Source organism: Amblyomma americanum, chromosome 1, assembly GCF_052857255.1.
Source record: "Amblyomma americanum isolate KBUSLIRL-KWMA chromosome 1, ASM5285725v1, whole genome shotgun sequence".
NCBI lineage: Eukaryota > Metazoa > Arthropoda > Arachnida > Ixodida > Ixodidae > Amblyomma > Amblyomma americanum.
In genome coordinates this window covers 312,969,463-312,990,742 of record NC_135497.1, presented here as the reverse complement: position 1 = coordinate 312,990,742, position 21,280 = coordinate 312,969,463, and the positions used below count along the sequence as shown (strand labels likewise).

Genomic DNA, 21,280 nt, shown 5'->3' with positions numbered 1-21,280 from the left:
TTTCTAGTGTGGCATTAGCTGTAAAAAGTGACCAGTCGGCGAGGTGAAGTTTCCAGCGCCGTGGTCTTGTGGGGATGACTGGAGTAGACGATGAGAGGCTGATGATAGTAGGTAGGTGATCACTTCCCAGAGGGTCATTTAAAACATCCCATATAAAATCGTTAAAAAGCGATGGTGATGCGAAAGCTAAATCGAGAAAGCTCATTTTTGCCGAGCTTGGGCAACAATAAGTGGCTTTTCCCGTATTTAAAAGACAGATGTTATTTGAGAGGATAAAATCTTCGATTATTTGTCCCCTTGAGTCACATCGTTCGCTTCCCCAAAATGGGGAGTGAGCGTTAAAATCGCCAACTACCAGATATGGCTCCGGCAGTTGATCAATCAGGCCTTCTAAATCTTCGACTGTTAATGTGATGTGTGGGGGAAGATATACAGAACATACTGTTATTGTTTTGTAGGTAACGACGCTAACTGCAACTGCCTCAAGTTTTGTGTTAAGTTTAATTTCTTGAGTAGGGACGCCGCTTTGAATGACAACTGCGACACCACCCGAGAGTCTATTTGACTGCTCGCGATCGCGTCGATAAGTTTTATAGTGTTTTAAGATATTCACATGTTGCGGACCAAGATTGGTCTCCTGAAGGCACAAAGCAATGGGCAATATTGACCCTAAAATATGTGTTACGTCACTGTAGTTTCTCAGTAATCCTCGACAGTTCCATTGAATCACAAAAGTCATGTTTGTGTTCTTGAGTGGGAATGGAGCAGAAGGAATTTACTTTTCTGGGCCCGTAATTAGGGTTCTGACTTTTTTTCGCTCGAGAGAGCTGTTGCGCCGCTTCAAAGCAGACGGACTGGGATTTATATCCATCACCTCAAGAGAGGTGCTGGAGGACCGCGATGCCGCGGGTGTCTGATTTTTAGGCCTCCCCCGTTGGGGGGAAGTCCTGCGGGAGGCCGACCCATTGGATGGATCTCCCTGCTTTGGGGATGACAGAGCAGCTTTCGCTGTCTCTGCCTGGGGCGTGGGTGGCTCTGCCATAGGCTCACTGAGCGTGGCCTTGGCAGATGCCGGAGTGCTGTGTGGCGCACCGCCCCTGCGCACCACATCAGCAAAGGTTGTTTTTGTAGAGAAGGTGAAAGTGTTCTTCGCGTAGAAGAGTCGTCTCGCTTCCTTGAATGTGATGTTTTGTTTTGTTTTCATTGTAATGATATCTTTTTCATTTTTCCATGTTTGACATGACCTTGAATATGCTGGGTGATCATCTCCGCAGTTTGCGCAGCGAAATGCTGCTCCTTCACAGTTTTCGGAAGCATGGTCTTTTGAGGCACATTTAGCGCATGTTTTGTGGCCACGACAATTTTGTGACCCGTGTCCATATCTTTGACAAATGAAACACCTTCGTGGGTTTGGAATGTAATGGCGTACATTTCTTTTCAAATAGCCTGCTTCTATGGACTCTGGAAGTGTGCTGCAGTTGAACGTGAGCACTATGTGTTTCGTTGGGATTTCTTTGTCCTCTTTTCTTGTCTTTATACGGTGTACGTTTATGACGTTTTGGTCCTTGAGGCCTTCCAGCATCTCTTCCTCAGTGAGGTGGATAAAATCTGTTTCAGAAATCACACCACGGACGGTGTTCAAGGATCGGTGTGCAGTGATAGACACAATGTTGTCCCCAATTTGCACTTGGTTAGAAAGTTTGGAGTATTGGACGATGTCTTTTAGTTCAAGTAGTAGGCCACCATTGGGCATTTTTGACAGTTTGTAGCCTAGACCGATGGCATCAGTCAGACATTTTGAGACTAAGAATGGGGACATAGTTCTTGCAGATTTTTCTGTTTCCTCACTATGGAGGACATGAAATTTTGGAAATGATTCCTTCGTTTTCCTGAAGCATTGAATAGATATATCTTCGGTCCGCACTCTTTTATGAGAGCGATCAGGTTTTGAAAGGGGGGGGGGGGGGGGGCATAAAAAAAGTTTGGTGTTCGGCAGCGGTGCTGCCGCCCACCACGGAGCCCAACATGGGGATGGGACAGGCGCCTTTAAAAAGCCCTGCACACACCAGCTATACACCGCCACTATAACCTAATACGGCATAACACAGGGTTGTCAGCCACACATGGTTAACCCTCGCCGCCTATGAAAAGTGAAAAAACCGAGAAAGGAGGAGGGGACAGGAAAGTTGTAAGAAAGAGATAGGAAAGTGAAAGATGGAGGGCAGGACAGGAAAAGGCGACTGCCGATTTCCCTCGGTCGGGCCAGGCCGGAGGTGCCGTCTACAGGAAGGTGGGGCCAAAGTGGTGTGTTGCCTCCGCCGAGGGGCCATAAAGGTCCAAACGCTCGGCATCGGCTCAACCACCAGGATCCCCTTTTCCCCGGACACGGCGATGCCACGCACGGCGAGGCCCGGGTGCTCGGGTCCGTGGTGATGCACAGTTCACCATCAGCCCCTTTTGGGGATGTCCCTGCGGATGCTCGGGAACCCGCGCTGTCGCCACTCACCGTCGCGACGCCTGCAAGCTGCAGGCGCCCCCCTGCGGGGAGTGTACCAAACACCTACAGTAGTTCTCACAGCTGTATATATGTCCACACAGTGTATGTCCCGCGCTTCACAGGATGACTCCTATGCACTGAGAAGCAGGTCAGTGTACTGACTGCAATAAGAGAGGCAGAAGATTTGACGCGGTTGGATACCATGAAAGTAATGCAAGATGGCCGAAGACATTCAATATAAACGCGGTACGTGCACTGTGATGGTTACCGTGTGTTTTAAAACTTTGAACTATACACGTATATGTATACATAGACGCAACATTTTTGAGGCCGCCTGTGGCCTGGCGTTGGAACAACCCTTACGCTTACGGTACGTATCTTTACCTGCCGGGAAACTTTCAAGCCCGGCCCATACGTGCCGATGTGCAAAGAAACTGTGTATAAGAAAAGACGCTCCACTGCGTCCGCAACATAAAAGTGGAAAAATAAAATCTGCGTGCAGTGTGCGTACGCGACTTGACCGAATTTCCCAGCGTCGCGTACTTGGAACTGATTTGACGCAACGCCGTGTGACTACCGCGACCAGCGCTATACTTTTGGAGCGCAGGCTTGTCCAGAGCACTGCAGCGGTACGCTGAGGAACAAATAAAGCGAAATCTTAGAAAGCTGCTCTGCTGAGGGAGGTGCTCGTGTCTTCGCCGCTTGCCTGGCTATATGCAACGGCGCTCGAGAGCAAGCTTTGTCTGGAAAGCACGCTTTATAAATTCCCTTCAATAATTTGCTCTGCACAGCGCCGCTCGAGCGTGCTAGACAAGTCTGCTCATAGGACTGCAGTATACACGCATCCTGGAATACCATGCCTCCGACCACCTATGCCTCCCTTTCGCTCGACCCAGTAGATGTCCAAGGAACAGGCTGGCTAAGGTTCGTTTGCTTCCGAGAAGAAATCTCACGGCTGCACTAGCCAGCTCAGCACAACAAGATCGAGCTCTAAAAATTGCCTGCAGTCACGTTTCGAATCACTCGGGGCAATCATGATAACCCAGCGTACGATAACTAAGAGGCCTGTCAATCCCGGCCAATCTTTCAATGTGCGTGCAATTTTCTAAATGCGGCCACCGATTAGCTGACGCCAGCCGATGTCGCCACTATGCGTTACCATATTTTAGTGAGGCAAAGCAAACGTATAGATAGCCTAGGCCCCATCTCCTTCCCCATGGTTGATAGTGGGGCACGGAGACCGCGCACCCTGGAGGCGGCGCACTGACCCGCCAGCTGGTAGAGGGTGGGCAGCCAATCGGTGATGTGGAACAGCTGCTCGTAGTCCGCGCCCTTGGAGTGCGAGAGAGCGGGGCTCCAGACGAGGGCTGCCGCGCGCACGCCCCCTTCCCAGGGGCTGTACTTCTGGCCCCGTAGCGGCCACGGGGACGCGTGGTTGGCGTTGCCGCCCGCCACATCGGCGCCGTTGTCCGAGCAGAAGACGAAGAGCGTGTTGTTCAGTATGCCCCTCTTTGCCAGCGCTTCGAACACGAGCCCCACAGATTCGTCCAGGGTCGAAACCATGCCTGCGATTGAATCAGCAGTTCACGTGACGTCAATGGGGGAAAAGAAGGAGGGGAGAGGAGGGTGGAGGGGAGGGACCGTTAATTCAAAGTTAGTTGCGACTGACAACGACAGCTGTTGCATAAGATGTGTTTCGAGGAGGTCGCCTTCTGGTAGGTTATTTTCAGGAAATGCTCGGTTTTGCGAAATGCCTTGTTCGGTCCGCCGTTGCTTTCCCTGCGCATCTTCTTCGTGAAGAGGAGGGGAGGAGGGGGGAGGGAGGGTTGACCTTTTTGGTTCCCCGCTTGAAATTCCCGCGCAGCGCAACAGACGAAGAGCTCATCTCCCACGCCTGCGGCCAAGTCTAGGTGGTAAAGTGAGCGAGCCCTCCTCCCCCCGGGAACCTTCGAGAAGGAAATTCCCGCGCAGCGCAACGGACGAAGAGCTCATCTCCCACGCCTGCGGCCAAGTCTAGGTGGTAAAGTGAGCTAGCCCTCCTCCCCCCGGGAACCTTCGAGAAGGATCGAGCAGAGGCGCCAAAGATTGGGAGGAGGGGGGAGAGGAGAACACATGGTTGTCCAAAGGGTGATGGCGACGGGGAGACAGCGATCGCATGGTGGCTATCGTGCAGCGAGCGCACAGCTGTCGCGTCTGCTTTTTGCGTACGACCACCGCCCGGTTTCGCTAAGAGGGGGCACTTACTAGTCACTGGCACTTACAGCTGCCGCTTTAAAACATATACAATGTATTCATCTTTGTAAGATATGTTGGCACCATAATGGCTTCCTTCGCTTATTAAATGTACCGAGCCCTTTAGGCCACGTTAGGCACAGTGCCCCCCTCCCCCTTTTTTCTTTTTCTGCTGCACTGCGTGTTTCATGAGGTCCGTGCTTGTTATTATTAGTGGTTTTCAAGAATGGTACAAAAGGAAGAAAAAGCTTTTTGCTGGCCGCGGTGTCTCAATCGTATCAGAAGCCTCTGAGCTGCAGCCAGCGGAAATAAACGGGATACATGGAGTTTTGGCGTAATTGACCGCATACGTGTCAAGCTCTTTTTGTCAGCCCATAGCTGCGGCATAGCGGGAATCCTTTGCCGTTGCGGCGCCGGGCTCGCGACTGGGCCGCGGGCGCCCGATGGTCTGCTGTCTCGGGAGTCATGAACAGAAGCGCGTTTTTATGCGACTGCTCGGGTACGCACTATACACACCCGCGCAAATTGCACAAATGCCTCTAGAATGTGTGAAATGGTCTTTATAGTATACGAAAACACAACCGCAGTCTGAATACGTTAAAATAAATGGCCTTTATTTTACAGTACAATGCGTTTTTTTTTTCTGCACAACTGAAATCCCGGCGTCAATAGTTTGCTGCAAAATGTCGTGGGTTAATTGTATACGGCTGAATTAATCGCGAAGTTTTAAGGTTGCAGAACATTCCTGAACGAAAATCTATAGCTCAAACCTATGAACCGAGCGCAGCCATCTGTCGGTGAGGATGTGGCTTCAAGTTTTCAGCCATGCAGAACAAGTTTGCTATGCGTCCACGCGCTTGTGTCTACAAAGAATGCAAGCAAATGCTACTTAATTGGACCAGTGCAACGCAGTTTAATTTCGCTGCTGCGTATCCAGTATCGACATATAAATTTTTGTTACATGATTGATTGGACTGCAAAACATTTATTTCGTCAGGAAAGGCAAAATGCATTCAGATGATCCGCGCTATACTCGCTGACCGCTTTTTCCGGCTATGCTGCGGAAGCTACGGGCGCGCGCCGCCAGTTTAAGCGCCTATCTCTCTCCTTCGTGAGACCGTGAAAAGAGCGCGCTTGTGAAAGGCTTGCGATTCGCCCTCGTCGCTTCCACTGCATAGCCACAGAAAGCTGTCCGCGAGTACAGGGGGCTATCAGTCCACGGCTGACAGCGACCCGAGTAGCCCATTCAATGGTCCGGGTTTGAACGCCCAGGTCTGAGATGACCAACACGGCATCTGGTGGCGGCTCCTCTTTAAAGTTCCACAATATGTGATCGTAAGTGGCTATTTCGCCACAGAGTGTACATTCCGGGTCGCAATCACCGGGATCACCGGGATAAAATTTTGATAGTAAGTAAGGAGTAATTTTGAAGGATCGCGTCTGGAGTCGCCTCCAGGTGGTGTCCTGCTCCTTATCTAAGCTTTTGTCTGGAGGAAGTTTTGTTTGCATTTTTGTTTCTACGAATAAAACTGCATCTTAATTTGAAGCGAGCGTCTGGTTGCAGAGCTAGACGCCGTTTTGCATGTTTCATGTACTGTTAGCTAGATCTGTTATTAAAAGAACCCGTAACTGAAACCTTTCCATATGGCAAAGCATTCGCATATATAAGTATTAAGTGCTTTTGTGTTCTTCTATATGCTAGAATGGAGCCCTAGAAAGAGAAAGACGCACACTCGCTGTAAGAAAGCTTCAGTCACACTTTAGCCGTTTTGCACACTCGACAGAACATAATAAACATCTAAGTAAAGGATTTGTATGCCAGAGAGAAACTATTCGAGGAGGACGAATTTGGAAATAAACCCTCGCGGGTGCTGATGACTCGATGCACGTTGGCGCTTGCGAGAACTTTCGACAATTGGACAGCAATAAATCGATCAATGTCGTTTAGTGCGCCGTGGTTCTTCGACTCACCTGCGTACTTCATTCTTTCGGGGGACCCGATATCTCGGTACGGCTCGACGTACTTGTCAGGCACTTGCAAAGGATCTCGGAGACTGGCTGAGTGGGGAGCTAGGTGTGCCAGGTACAAAAACAAAGGCTGTGAAACAACGTCGGGAAGCAGCACCCGTTAAGGCAAAGCTAATCAACAGACATATAACTCAGCGCAAAACACTGTAACCGCTTATTTGCCGCGGGGTCGACATTGTTTCTTTGCAGGCTATAACAACTGACGTCCACGTTACCTTGTCATCCGGATGGCCTTCTATCACAGCCACAGCCTCCTCCGTTAAAAGATGAGTGATGTACCTCCCAGTGTCATTTGGTGCCGGAAGGAAATCCCTTCTCATATCCAGCCCTGGGGATCGGGTGGGCTGAAAAAGAAGGCGTTCGTAGTTCAGAGGGAGCACTTTGCAAAGAATTAGACATTCATCGTTAATGCAACACTTTCGGCTAAAAGACCGGAACGCTTCAGAAACCACCCAGCACGTGTACTCTACGTGCAGCAGATTCGGAAAGTTCACGTGACGGGCGAATGACACACGGAACGTTTAGACGTCTGGCCACCAGTCTCAAAGCTTCAGGTCCGACAAATCCGACTTAAGGTAAGGCCGCGGTAGCTCCACAAACAGCGTAGCTAGTCTAGCGTTTCACGTTAAACGTTCATTTTATACACCGGAGGCCTGTCCGGATTTAGTTATTCAGGTCTGGGCGCTGCCTTGGTCATTTTCTCCGCAGCCGGTGGGGTCGGAGGGCCACATGTGGTGGCCGAGTACTACACCATGCAGGCTGGTCAACTCCAAGCTCTAGCGAGGGGGCGCGTTTTTTGCTTGTTTTATAAGTGAGCTCACTGAGGTCGTATTGCGCAGTATAAGGGCACATCGTGACAGCTATCAGCATGGCTTGGTGGAGCAAACAGATGGGAATGGTAGACCAAAATCGATTGCGCCATATATACCGCTATACTATACAGGGAGATTTTTTTAAAACCTCTACATATTCTTATTTATTTTTGAAACTGTAAGAGATGCGCCCGTGCGGTCTATTGAGCTGGTTGTACATCAAGGCAGTAGAAGTAGTAATAGAAAACATTTATTCCAAAAAGGTAGGATAGACAGGCGAAAATACAGATTTTGGGTGGAATTCTTATTTCAGGACCCCAATGTCCACCGCAGTTGCTCTTGCTTGGGATGTCAGCTTTCGCTGCGTCGCCAAGTCAGAGCTGAGCAGGGCAGACTCCCACTGTTCCTCGGAGTGATGTTTGTCTAGTTCCGGTGGCTTGGGACCGGAGCAGCCCCATGTTACATGATATGTTGTTGGAATTCCGCCACACCAGGGGAAGATTCCGTCATATCTGTCGGGGAAGATGATGTGGTACTTGTGTAGGGTAGGAAAGGTGTTCGTCTGTAGTTGTCGCCATTCCCTCGCCTCTGCCGCCGTTAGCTTACCGTGGGGTGGGGGATAGACTTGTCTTTGTGTTCGGAGAAGGAGGAGGCGCTCGCCGTGCGTAGAGGGGAGAGGGGTGAAGTCGGGGAGGTTAGTCGCTCGGTTAGTATATCCTCGAGCTAGACTGTCCGCGGCCTCGTTTCCCTCGAGCCCCTCGTGCCCAGGATTCCAAGTGATTTGGTGCTTGCATGTGGAATTTTGAACTTGTGGGGTAGTCAGAATGGGAGCGACGGAGTGTGGAAGTCTGCCAGAGAGGAAGAAGCGACACGCGGACTGGGAGTCGGTAATAATTTTTAGCTCATTTCCCGTAGCATCGCGTGCTGGGTTGCGAGGGCAATTGCAGCAGTTTCTGCTACTGTGGGAGAGCAGTTTCGTAGGGAGGCGATGGCGATTTCCTTGAAATTGGTGTCCAAGACGACCGCCACCGCGTTTGTTGAATCGGGGTACATGGCTGCGTCGACGTATACAGCATTTTGTGCCTGTCGATGTGTGCGGCGCAGATAGTCCACTCGCGCCTTTCGTCGTCCCTTTTGTGAGTCCGAGTGCATGTTTTTCGGGAGTGGAGCTACATGCACGCGAGTTCGCAGAGTTGAGGGTTGGTCTCGGTTGTCCTGGACGGCGTGTATGTCAGCCGGGGAACCCACTCTTTCCAAGATTGCGCGTCCAGCTTTGGTGGTGAGGAGGCGTTCCTTTTGCGATGCTAGGACGGCTTCTCGAATTTCTTCTATTGTGTTGGTCACTCCCAGGTCCTCGAGGTGGCAGCTGGCCGTGTACATCGGGAGGCTTAACGCATGTTTGTAGGCGGTGCGGATGATGGCGTCTGCTTTGTCTCGCTCATTCCCCAGAAGTGGTAGGAATGGGAGACCGTATGACAGGCGGCTCATAACTAGAGCCTGTATCAGTCGAATTGTATCCTCCTCTCTCATGCCATTTTGGTTGCGGGTGATGCGCCGAATCATGCGGGAGATCTGGAAAGCAGTTGTCCGGAAACGCTGTAACGTGTGGTTGGCTTTCCTATCGCTCTGAAGCCAAAGGCCCAGGATGCGGATAAGAGGGACTTCCTGTATTCTTGTGCCTTCGAGGTAAACCTCGATGTCGCCGGGAGATTTGTAGGCATAGCCTTGAATGCAGATAATTTCGGATTTGTCGGGTGTGCAGCGGAGGCCGCAATTTGCTGCTTGTCTTTCTACGCAATTGACTGCCTCTTGTAGGGTGTTTTCTTTGTCGGCAAGGGAACCCCAGGTGGACCAGATGGTAATATCATCAGCGTAGATAGTATAGCCGATGCCTTCAATATCCTCGAGTGCTTTTGCCATGCCGATCATAGCTATATTGAATAGGAGAGGAGAGATGATAGAGCCTTGGGGAGTGCCTTTGTTGGGTGTCTGCTCTGTGCCGGAGCGGACATCTCCCATGCCAATCGTGGCCGTGCGGTTGCTGAGAAAGTTTTTGATGCAGTTGAAGGTCTTGGGTCCGCAATCGAGGGCGTTGAGCTCTTTCAAGATGGCGTCGTGAGAAACGTTGTCAAAAGCGCCTTTCAGATCAAGTGCCATAATTAGGTGCTCGCCGCCTCTCGGGATGTTACTGAGTACTTCTTCCTTGAGAAGGAGGAAAGCGTCTTGCGTAGAAAGACCTTTCCTGAAGCCGACCATAGTGGGTGGAAAGAGGTTGTTGTCCTCTATGCAGTTTTGGAGGCGGTTCTGGATAACGCGCTCGTATAGTTTGCCCAGGCAAGAGGTGAGGGAGATGGGTCGTAATGCTTCCAGGCTTGGTGGTTTGCCTGGTTTTGGGATAGTAACGATTTCGGAGTGTTTCCACTCTGCCGGTTCCCCTATGCACCTTGGTTTCGGTGACTGTTGGCTCCCTTCATAAATTTGTCAAACGGGCCCCTCATTTCATTTAACTTGTCTGCTGATAGCTTAACGAGGGTCTCGGTTCTGGCAGTCTTGATGCCATAGGTAGCATAAGAGGGCTCTCGCACAGTTTCCGCCCTCGCCGTTAGATGACGTTCTACGTCACGCTCGCGGTATTACAGGACGTGCTACGTCCGCCGCTATGGTCGAGGGTGGCGCTGGTGAACACTCTCAAGGCTCGCTTACACCCAGTAAACATAAATACCCACGAGAGCAGCAGATTGGACAGCCGTCGCCGTAGCTCAGTTGGTAAGAGCACCGGACGCGATATTTGGAGGTCGTGGGTTCGGATACCACCGGCGGCATGGTTGTTTTTCTGCTGCTTTATAAGTAATTTTCTTTAAGCGATTTATTAATCTAAGTATTATTATTCCCCTGATAAGCATAACACATAAAAAAAATTAACGTTCCCCTATGCACCTTGGTTTCGGTGACTGTTGGCTCCCTTCATAAATTTGTCAAACGGGCCCCTCATTTCATTTAACTTGTCTGCTAATATATATATATATATATATATATATATATATATATATATATATATATATATATATATATATATATATATATATATATATATATATATATATATATATATATATATATATATATATATATATATATATATATATATATATATATATATATATATATATAGGGGGTTGGTTATATTATGGGCATTTCTCTGTCACCTGATGGATAGCGTGAAAATGATCTATTGTGGAATATCCTTTACGAAAGCCTGCCCAATCATTTGGTTGTTTGAATTCTAAGGTTGGTTGTCTTGATTATATTTGCGATTACCGTAGCAAATACCTTGTAGGCAACAGGCAGTAAGCTGATCGGTCTGTAATTTTTCAAGTCCTTGACGTCTCCTTTCTTATGAATTAAGATTATGTTAGCGTTCTTCCAAGCTTCTGGCACACCCGAGGTCATAAGGCAATCTTCCGGCTCGGTCAGTTGCTCCGCAGCGAGTGGGCTGGGTCGAGGGTTAATTGGTTTGTTCATAGATGGTTGTGGCCAAGTGCTACACCAGGGTGGCCAAATCCTGCTCTGGTGGGGGAGTGCGTTGTCGATCCTGGTCACCGAGAACAGGCCAGGCCTCACACCAGGCCTGGTTATGCATTTCGATCGACACGCGGAGTTGTTTTTTTTTTACCCGGAGGAGACTTCCGCGGCACCGGGTTTCGAACCCCGGTCCTCTTGCACACGAGACGGATGCTCTACCTCTTCGCCATCGCTGCAGAATTCCGAATTGCATACTCATAATTAGTCATATACGTATCAGTACACGTCTCTAACACAGTTCACAAAGTCAAAGACACCAGCGCATTCACTAGGGCCATCTTTATACAGCTTGAACCAGCGAGCCTTCGTGGCCTATGGTAGCATGCCGGCCTCCCAATCCGAAGATACTGGGTTCGATTGCAACCCAAACCTGAATTAACGCAATTTACCTTTCATATCAATTACTTTGGTTACAGAAACCTCCCTGAGAAATGTGGCGTCAATGCAAACGTTCTTTGACCTGTTCCTAAATTTTATCAATTCTTTGCTTCCATTGGGATTTTTCGCTAATGGCCAACGACGCCCTTTCTGCGACACAGGACCCTTAACGCTGTCGCGTTAAAAGGAGCTCAGATTCTCGAGAGGCCAGGAAAGCAGCGTAAGAGAGGCAACACAAAAGACACTTAAGGCAGGCATATGGTGAGTGTTGTTTTCTTGTGCGCTTTTCTTACTTTGCACTGCTCGCTGGACATTCGTTACGAACAACCAAGAAGTGCAAATCAAATTTTTTTGTAGAAGCTTAAGAGGAATTTCTAGTCACCAGGACGGTACGATAATGCGCGTCTTCAACTAATACTTTTCTTGGATCATGGCAACCCGTTCCCTATAAGTTATATCGCTAACAAGACTGAAAAAGCATTGGCCAAATTTGTACTCTCCCAGCACGGAATAACTCAGCTACATTTAGACACAAATGGATGTCCATACGCAAACGCAGTCATGAAATGTCTTCGAGGTGCTTATCTTACCCCGAGGTAGTCCTTTTCGTGCTTATAGTAGTCTATGTAGGCTCCCCAGAAGCCCACGTGCCGCTGGAAACCTCGCATCGTGGGTGTGTACTCCTCTTTGCAGAAACCAACGTGCCACTGAAATGAATGGCATGCCGATCGTCACGAGCAGCATGCGGCCATTACATATTATACTTCGTGTACTGTACATTAGACTAGACAATACGTTCGTACAAATCCCTGATACAGACCTGAAAACCTCCGATCAGTGTCGGCTACATATGCTTCCTCCTTTCAAATTGGAGGAAATACTACTGCGACACGTTTCCGAGTGGGAAAGCTATAGGAAGGTGCATTAACGAGCGCAATGTATGTACACATGCACGTATGTGCACTGCACACATGTATTCATGATGTTCACTCTCCTTCATTTTGAGCTGCAAAGATTGTGTATGCAGTAAACGATGGCGAATTAGGTAAAATAGGGGCCTCGCGTTTGCACACACTAAATGAAACACGAACGCACCTTCCATAGAATGGCGATATAAAGACACAGACCGGTCAAAATGTACTAACGTGCTACATTTGCCTCGTAAACGAGCTTCCGGACTGCAGAGGTGTCAGTAGCGAGAATCATTGTCGTGCTTTCAAACAACACAAGGATAGGTAATCGTCATTGTCGCATCGCTGCACAGGCCTATTATGCGCACATTCGCTCGTGACCTTCGCCCTTCGACTTGGACAGAGTCCCACTGGTAAAAACAATAGCAAACCTGAAGGCCAACGAGAAAGCCTCAGGACGCTGATCGGTCAGTTCGCGAACAAACAGGAAACCATGCGAATGAAGCAGCAGGGGCTCTTAACGGCGAAACCTCGTTTTTGCCGTCACGAAGCGCGACGACTATAGTGCGCTGCCCAGTAACTCAGGAAGGGAAGGCAGTTCCGCACCGTGCGTCGCATAGTCGCGACTCATGTTTGCTCACGCGACGACAGCGCTGTGCTCCTACCCTAGCGCCAAGCCGTATAACAAGCGGGACGTAGCCATGGCAGGACTGGGCGCGCCCTCTAGTCCAAACGTGGCGCAGCAGTCGCGCGATGTCTGCGACTCCGCAGACATCGAAGAGTATTATATTGACGCAGAGTATTATATTGACACACACATTGGCAGTGTGCAGTGTGCATATACCTTCCGTCCTCGTCTTCGTCGCGATGCGTGCTTTACGTTGCACGAGGCGGCATCTTTGCGCTGGCAGAAGCGGCCACGCCGAAGCAGAATACGGAGTACGAGGTATTGTGGCGTGTTCAACAGTAAACCGACCACCAAAGTACGAGATCCACCTTTGGAGCTCTACTTTTCCCGGGCAAGTGGTACGAGGAACGAAGGCGAACAAGTGTTAAGCATTTTCACCAGGGCACAATAGGTTTAAAGTTTATGGAGTTTAACGTCCCAAAGCAACTCAGGCTATGAGATACGCCGTAGTGGAGGGCTCCGGAAATTTCGGCCACCTGGGGTTCTTTAACGTGCACTGACATCGCACAGCACACGGACCTCTAAGATTTCGCCTCTATTGAAATTCGACCGCCGCGGCCGGGATCGAACCCGCGTCTTTCGGGTAAGCAGCCGAACGTCATATCCACTGAGGCACCGCGGCGGCTCTCCAGGGCACAATAGAGAACAAATATTCAGCAGCCTGTCACATATTAAGAGGTACATTTTTGCAGATAGCTGTTGGTCTGCACCTGGCCCTCTGCCGCAATATTACGGTGTCGCGGACAGAAAATTAGGGCGAAAGAATAGGTTCTAGGATTTTTGATATAAGAGATTAGACTGTCTCCATTGTGTGTTTACGCCCACGCTTAACACGTTCGCATCAGACAAGCACCCCAAACAAATAAAGAGCAATACAGCAATACTGCCGACCAAATGTCATTGCTGTACGAAGTTTGAGCTCGAACAATTTACCGGATTAGCTGAGAGGAGCGTTCTACGGCGCGCGTAAATTTTCGGAACACGCTGTATGACTGCGCTTTGCCCTACCGTAGAGTGAGATTTAACTGAATTGTTTCAGCTCAACTGCTAAGCGCCACTGACTCCAAATGGAGGTTCGCTCAAATGGCGCATATAAACGCGGAGATAGTATAAGCGTCAAAGGCAAGTGTAAGGCGCGCAGTCGTGGTGTCTTCCGTGCTGATCTTTGTCACCTCAGCAGCCGTGCACGACTTATCTACCACAAAGACGTGGCATATGCTAGCATCGTGTTACTGAGCGTGCGGCTTTACAGAAAGTTGGCTCCATTTAAGGAACTCTTTTTTTCTTATTCGAATATGTTCCTGAAAATCACGCCATGAACATTATGCAGACATCAGGAATGTGACTCCAACGCAAACAGGTGCAGACACACCGTGAAAGGTATATCTTGGTGCCATAATTATAGTTGTGAATGCTGTAATTTTAGCGCACAGTGAGGCAAGTCATCTGTAGCTTTTCGTAGGGGCTGTTCAGCTTCCTTCAATAGGCCCAGTCACGCTTGCCAGTCGCGAAGGGCGAGCGAAGGGCTGTCACTTGCGACCAGCGAGCCCCTTGACTGTACCAACGTTCACAATTTCAAGCGCGGCCAGCGGGTCGCTTTCCCAAATCGGGCTCGTTCGGAACAAGAGTTGTCGATCTCGAGTATTACCGGCAACGAGTAGCCAGACGTGTAACAGGGTGCTGTTCACTTCCACGACGCGGTTGGTTGGTTAACGGTTAGCGACTCGCAGTCGCAAAGCTATAAAATCAAGCAGCGTGCGACTGGCCTGCGACAGTAGCTTTTCGCCTAGTGCAACCATTTGAGACTGACGCTTTTCTACCAAAACGGTCGCACAACCTCTGCGACTCGCAAATGTGAATGGACCTAAGAATACACGCACCAAATAATCAATCAGTGTAATTTAAAGCAATCAAGGCCTAAAAATAGGCAAAGCGCAGTGGTGAAAAGGGTGCAGCTGCCACTATCTCACCCCACTAGGACATCCATACTTGGCACCCTTTATGGGGGGTGCAAGGGTGTGAGCTACAGACATGATACACCCTTAAAGGTGCAAATTTTTTCGCAGTAAACTGCCTCGGTGACCCATCATCTCTGCCACAGCAGCTAGCGACTCAATGACAGCACGCGCCTCGAGCTACGCACCACGCTTGCCGTGACCCTATGACGTAGATCAGAGGACGAACGCCATGAAATCGACCCACCTTCCCCAGCAATAGTGCTGTAAAACGAGCATTTCACCATTCAGTTTCTGAACATTACAGCCGACGTAAGACCGGAAAAGCATGCAAAGCCGCACGAAGTGTGCAAGCATAGTTCGCAGATGGCGCAGGTATTTTTCGATGCTTACCTTTCCCAGAATGTGGGTGGCGTACCCCAGCTTGGCCAGCCATTGGGGCAACAGCGAAACAGACAGCGGTAGTCCCCTAGGCTCCTCGTTGTAGATCACCGAGTGCTGCAGTCCTGCATTGGCATCGCGTACAGATACTGTGCACTGAAGCGCCCATTGGTTTGCTTGCTGCCTTTCGTTTTTCTCTCCCTCATATTCAGTTTCTATTACGTTGGTTTACTTGTTTACACACGTTTCTCTCCTTATCGTGCAATATTTCATGGCTTGATATATATATTTTTTTCCATAACGTCTATGCGAAACGTAAAGGAATGGTAAGTTAAAGTCAGAGGCTCTAAAACTAACGTTATGGCGTTAAGTTTAGCGTCACCGTAACGTCGGTGTGGGACGAAGCGTAGGCATAACTGAAATTTTGCGCATTTCTACGTCCCAAAGCAACACCAGCACCCAACGCCGCATTCGATGGCTGCAGAACACCCGCATGAAATACCAGTACATGAACGATTACAGGGGGAGGGGGTATTCACGTGACGTCGCGGGCGCCATTTTGGTGTGCAGCGCGTGGCACCAGCGGTGCATGCCGGAGCATGGCGGCGATAAGCCGAATAGAGATGTGCCCGTGGCTTTTCCTCGTGATGCACGGACGCCAAAAATACGCCCACTGCAGCTTGACTGCATATCCCCGTTACTACCGAAAAGCGGCCACAGAGGCCTTCTGTTAGTTAGGGCGCGTTCACACCTGTCCAAAAGTCCGGCGAGTGAAGCGGAATCGCAAGCCGGAAAAACTAGGACCTGTTCTCCTCTGTTGACGCCCGGCGAGGCGCAACCGCCGTGCCACTGCTGTTTCTCTCTTTTCCACACCATGTCGCCGCTCGTGGCGTACACAGTTATGGTGAGAAACTAGCATAAATCGACGCTGTCTACATACCACAAGCGCATGCATGCTTACGTACGCTAAACGCAGGCGCATTCCCACCTTTAGTTCAGCGTATGTAAGCGGAGACGCAACGATAAACTCAGCCTAGTGGCGTCATCTGGTTGTCAGGACGGGAACCATTACTGTCAATAAACCGATGCTCCTCTTATGGCCACCATACTCCTCTTAAGCCTAGAAGCGGCCGAATCGTCACTCTAAATTAAAAAAAAAGCAAATTTATCACTTATACGTTTTTTTATAGGCGAGGTGAGGCGAAGAGAAAGACCGGTGCGCCATTTATGGACAGTACACTGAAAAAAGGCAGCAACAACGACGAATTCAGTCTGGAGCGAGGCTATTCCTCCATCTATTCGGTCATTCCAGTTCCTATAGGTGGCGCGGCGGCATTGCGACATGGCGGACGAGGCGGTGATGGCGCGGATGCCATAGAGTGGGTCTCTATAGAAGCAAAGCGGCTTCTTGACGTTGTGGCCCCTTTGGTGTGATTTTTAGAGTCTAGATAAGCAGCAGTAAATGATTCTTGGTTATTAATAAGATCCTATGCTTGAGTTTGGCTGCATTACAGGCTGAAAATAAATTTTTATCGATATGAGCATGGATCGCTTGTTCGCAAGTGCCGCGCGCACAAAAACCCCGTCGGCGTTGAAACTTGCGAACTCAGCATGGTGAAGTGCGACGAACACTTTAAATTGTAATTTTTTGCGCGTTCACTTTCTTCTTCTTTCGGCACTCACACGAAAGCGCAAATAAACTACTTTAATGACCCAGACAGTCTGACGCTATATACCGCGCTTACACGAGTGCCGCTCTTACTCGCGTAAATACGGTATGTGTATTTATTGCGTGCTCATCTTCTAAGGACACAACTGAAAACAAAAAATCAGCAGTTGGTAACACCGGCCATTGTCCGCAGCGTAATATTACAACACTTACCAATTACAACAGTGATCAAAATCAAATTTTTAATGTTGGACTTCATCAAACAAGCCAGAAACGTCAAAATCCTTGAGCCTACAATTTCGACGCGCGATTGCCTGCTTGTTTAAGTAAACAGAAATGTTTCACCAGTGGTCTATATTTTCTCACGGAGGAATTCTGTTCGGTGTTCCTGAATGTGGGCGGAGCTTTCCTGTCGATTTAATTTTAGCTGGTTATAGTCGGTCTGCAGCGCACGTTGGTCACATATGCCTTAATAAAAGAGGCAATGTAGCTGTTGCTTGAAGCGGCAGCCATCGGGCCATTCGAGCCGAAATTCGGGCCATACAGTCGAAATTAGCGCTCAAAATGTGTTTTTGACTAGCGGGGGAAAACGCTGTGATCGAGTGAGCAGACGACCGTTGCTCAGAAGCGTTTGGAATTATTCATCCACTTTATGCGTTATAACCGAGGAATTAAGGCACAATTGTGAAGTTCTTGCCATTCATGTCACTATTTAGCAATCACGTCGTGACCAGAAAGCCGTGTTTAATCTAGACCAGAATGGACTGAAGCGTGATGAAAAATCTGTTTGCTGCAAACGTCCGCCTTAAAATATAACCAAAATACTGTACATCAGGTAAGTGTTTAATCTCTGCACTGCTTTCACGCAGCTGTAATAGGCTACGCTGGTAGCATGAACCAAACTCCGAATAGGAAAGCATTGACGACACGGTGTCGTGGCGTCCACAGCGGACGACGCTGATTAACAGACGGGTCATTGGGCTCGTTACCAACCTGCAGAATGAACTTACACTGCTTTTTGAACTCTTTACGTGTTGGCAGAAACAACATGTTTGCTATTTGGAATGTCCGAAGGTTGTAGAATAACAGAATATGCTCATTTTTGACGCGTATCTTTCGCTCCAAACCACTGCGATTGCACGCGCCGCGCACAGCGAACCGGCTCGCCGCTTCAGGAAGAGGCCGCGTGGCGCTCCCACCGTCGTTGGAACGACCGAATAGCGAGGGGTCCGGCTTCAAAGGGCGCCGCCATGTTTGTCGTCGCGGAAATCGGTCCTCGACCGGTCGGCGTCAAAAGCGGCCGAATCCGCTCTGCTCGCCGGATTTTTGGAAATGTGTGAATGGGCCCGGCAGCCAAAACTGCGAACGCCAGCTCGTGCTCAGCAGGAGAACGGTACAGCCGCTGAGGCATCGCGGCAGAAGGAGTGGATACGACTTGAACGACGCTCACCGCCCGCGCGAACTGAAAGGGTTTGCGCCTAAGTTTGCTTCTCAGGCGGAGGGTCGTGTTCAGAGCCCGTGCGTGACCCAACCTACGAATCTCGCACTCTGAAAAAGCACGCGGCCTCATCGGCCAACGTTCATGTTCATGGACGGTCGGAGAAATAGCCACCAGTTCTGCCAGTGGTGACAGGAGTACCTGCGCTGGATCGTTCAAACCATGAGCGTCAACGATAAGCCTAATCGTTTACCACAAGCTTCGCAGTTGACAGCGCTGAGCTCTGTCATAACTGTCGTCATATCGACCACTTACGTACGTCGCACGACCGGTTTCGGTCGATTCATTATACCGTCGCCTGCTACATGTCTGGGATGCTCCGGTATCGCAACGACTGTAGGGCGCCCCGATGGGCCAGCGCCGCTGCCGCGCGAGCATCAAGGCACCGAGAGAAAGCGGCAGTGCGACGTCCGCGACAGTCGGTCGCCGTGTCTCGGCGTGCTGGCGTACCCAGGTTCAGCGGGTAGCGGCCGCTCAGCAGCGCTGCCCTGGACGGCGTGCAAAGCGGCTGCGCGTAGTAGCGGCGCAGCCGGATCCCGTTCCAGGCCAGGGCGTCGATGTTTGGCGTGCGGATCTGCGGGCAGCCGTGGTAGCTCACGTCATTCCAGCCCTGCAGGCGAGCGAGCGCTTCCGTCAGTGCGGGTTGAGACGACTGGGCCCGTTGGACGGTGGCCCACGTAAGCACGGGCCAAAGGTTGCAAAATATACGCTGGAACAGCGTGGCGGCTACCTATAGGGTGCAGAAAAATGTTGGTCACGTTGCAGTGACCTAGCGCTCGTGAAACTGTTTTTGTGTCCCTTACTCTGTCCCTCGTCCGGTATTTTGCGCTTCCTAGTTTACAATAATACGATTATTTACGTACACCAATTTTAAATCGCTCAGTAAAGTTCGTGAAAGCGTATCTCTTTGGAGAGCTGTAGAACATGCAAGAACTCCCAGACTGCCTCGCCGAAGAAGCAGCTTCTTATCAGAAAATCGTGTTCATCTTCTGCCCGACAAGAGTGCTATTGACGTGGGCGATTTCAAGGGATGCAGACAGGGGCTGTGCAGCCATCGCCATCACTTCGTCGTGATGATTCATTTTCTTGGGAACACACTCGCTTATGTTACGCTGGACTGAATGCAACCTGCAGCTGTGTTCCCACATTTAAACTTGTGCGTCTAGCAAAAGCATCCGTCTTTTCTGTTTTAAACATGAGCACACACACACACACACACACACACACACACACACACACACACACGTACGCAATGACATCTGGTAAACGTGTATCGATAAAGACCAGATTATCAGGCGCCACAGAGGCGACTTCGCCGCCAAAATTAGTGCGCTCAGCATGAAAAAGAATGCGTTAAATACTAAAAGTGTGCTTCGGCGCGGCAAGGCTAGATAAGACAGAAAAGACAAACACAACACAGAGCGCCCGTGTGTTGCTTAAAATACAATCCTGCTAATGTTTGAAACTCCACCTTCAATACACCGAACTGAGCAGAACGGAACAGGATGACATTCTTCCGGGAGCCTGGAAGCTGAGAAGCAAAGCTGAAAGAAAGTCACAAGGCGGGCGGAAGCTTCGAACGAGGGTTACACAAGAAAGAATGAACTGTGCGAGAGGCGGAGGCCACTAACCTGCACGCCGGTGCAAAGAGCCACGTGGAAAGCGGAAGCTTGCAATTTACTGCTTGACTGGAAATAGTGTAATCGAACGTCACCGGTTTAAGTTCACCCGCTATCATCAGTCAGGATGCGTCCACTGCAAAACAACCCTACTGAAAAATATATATAGGTTTGAACGGGTCAGCAAATAGGATTACGGCACATTAGGTTTGGCTTTATAGGATGGACGGCCCAAAGCGGCTCAGTCTATGAGGGACGCCGTAGTGGAGGGCTCCGGATAATTTCGTCCACCTGGGGTTCTTAACGGGCACTAACAATGTACAGTACACGAAATTTTCACATTTTTCCTCCATCGAAGTGCTACCGTAGTGGGCGGGTTCGAACCCACGACTTGCATGCACTGTGTGATGTAAGTGCATGGTAATTAACCACGGGTAATGGTAGTTATACGGAGCCCTCCACTAAGGAGTCACTCAAAGGCTGAATCGCTTTGGAAGCTTCATCCTATAATGTTAAACGAAATGTGCCATAATCCTATTTGTCTCCTATTCAAACCTGTACACATTTTTCAATAGGGAAGGGCCTCTCCCACCGATCTCTAATTGGTCTGCCAGCCATGGCCTCGCCTTTCCGCGAAATTTCACAACCTCATCTATCCGCCTGACTCTCTGCTGTCCCCAAGTATGTTTCCCTTCGCTTGGAATGCATTCCTTTAACCCTGACAGATCATCGGTTATCTTTTCTTAGCACTGCAGGTCCCGTGAAAGTCAATTCCATCTTTCCGATTCCCACTTTAATATAATTTACTCAAGTACGTATTTAAAATTCACGCTGCCCTCTTTCTGTCTCCTGACACTATGTACCCCAACCATTTTCCTTTCCATATGGCTCGCTGAACCCTTCTCATTCAGATTTCAAGCATTGGTCTCCAGTTTCCAGCCCAACAGGTGAGCACTGGCAGAAGTCAACTGTTATGTGCTTCCCTTTCGAGGGATATCGGTAGCTGCTGTTCAAACGCCCACAGTGCCCG

The 21,280-nt window shown here is 49.7% G+C and overlaps 1 protein-coding gene across 3 annotated transcripts in view; it reads right to left on the bottom strand.

Annotated features, from left to right (window-relative positions):
* Nucleotides 1-21,280, bottom strand: part of LOC144115353 (arylsulfatase B-like) — a 34,800-nt gene that overhangs the window by 6,662 nt on the left and 6,858 nt on the right. Inside the window, exons 2-7 of one of the 3 annotated variants that reach the window (XM_077649704.1) lie at nucleotides 19,082-19,241; nucleotides 15,477-15,589; nucleotides 12,120-12,236; nucleotides 6,973-7,101; nucleotides 6,701-6,827; nucleotides 3,766-4,062 (exon numbers count right to left, since the gene is read on the bottom strand). In XM_077649704.1, coding sequence (XP_077505830.1) covers nucleotides 3,766-4,062; nucleotides 6,701-6,827; nucleotides 6,973-7,101; nucleotides 12,120-12,236; nucleotides 15,477-15,589; nucleotides 19,082-19,241 — 943 coding nt within the window. The remainder of the gene's footprint in view (nucleotides 1-3,765; nucleotides 4,063-6,700; nucleotides 6,828-6,972; nucleotides 7,102-12,119; nucleotides 12,237-15,476; nucleotides 15,590-19,081; nucleotides 19,242-21,280) is intronic. The other 2 variants (XM_077649706.1, XM_077649705.1) reach the window with 2 other exon arrangements.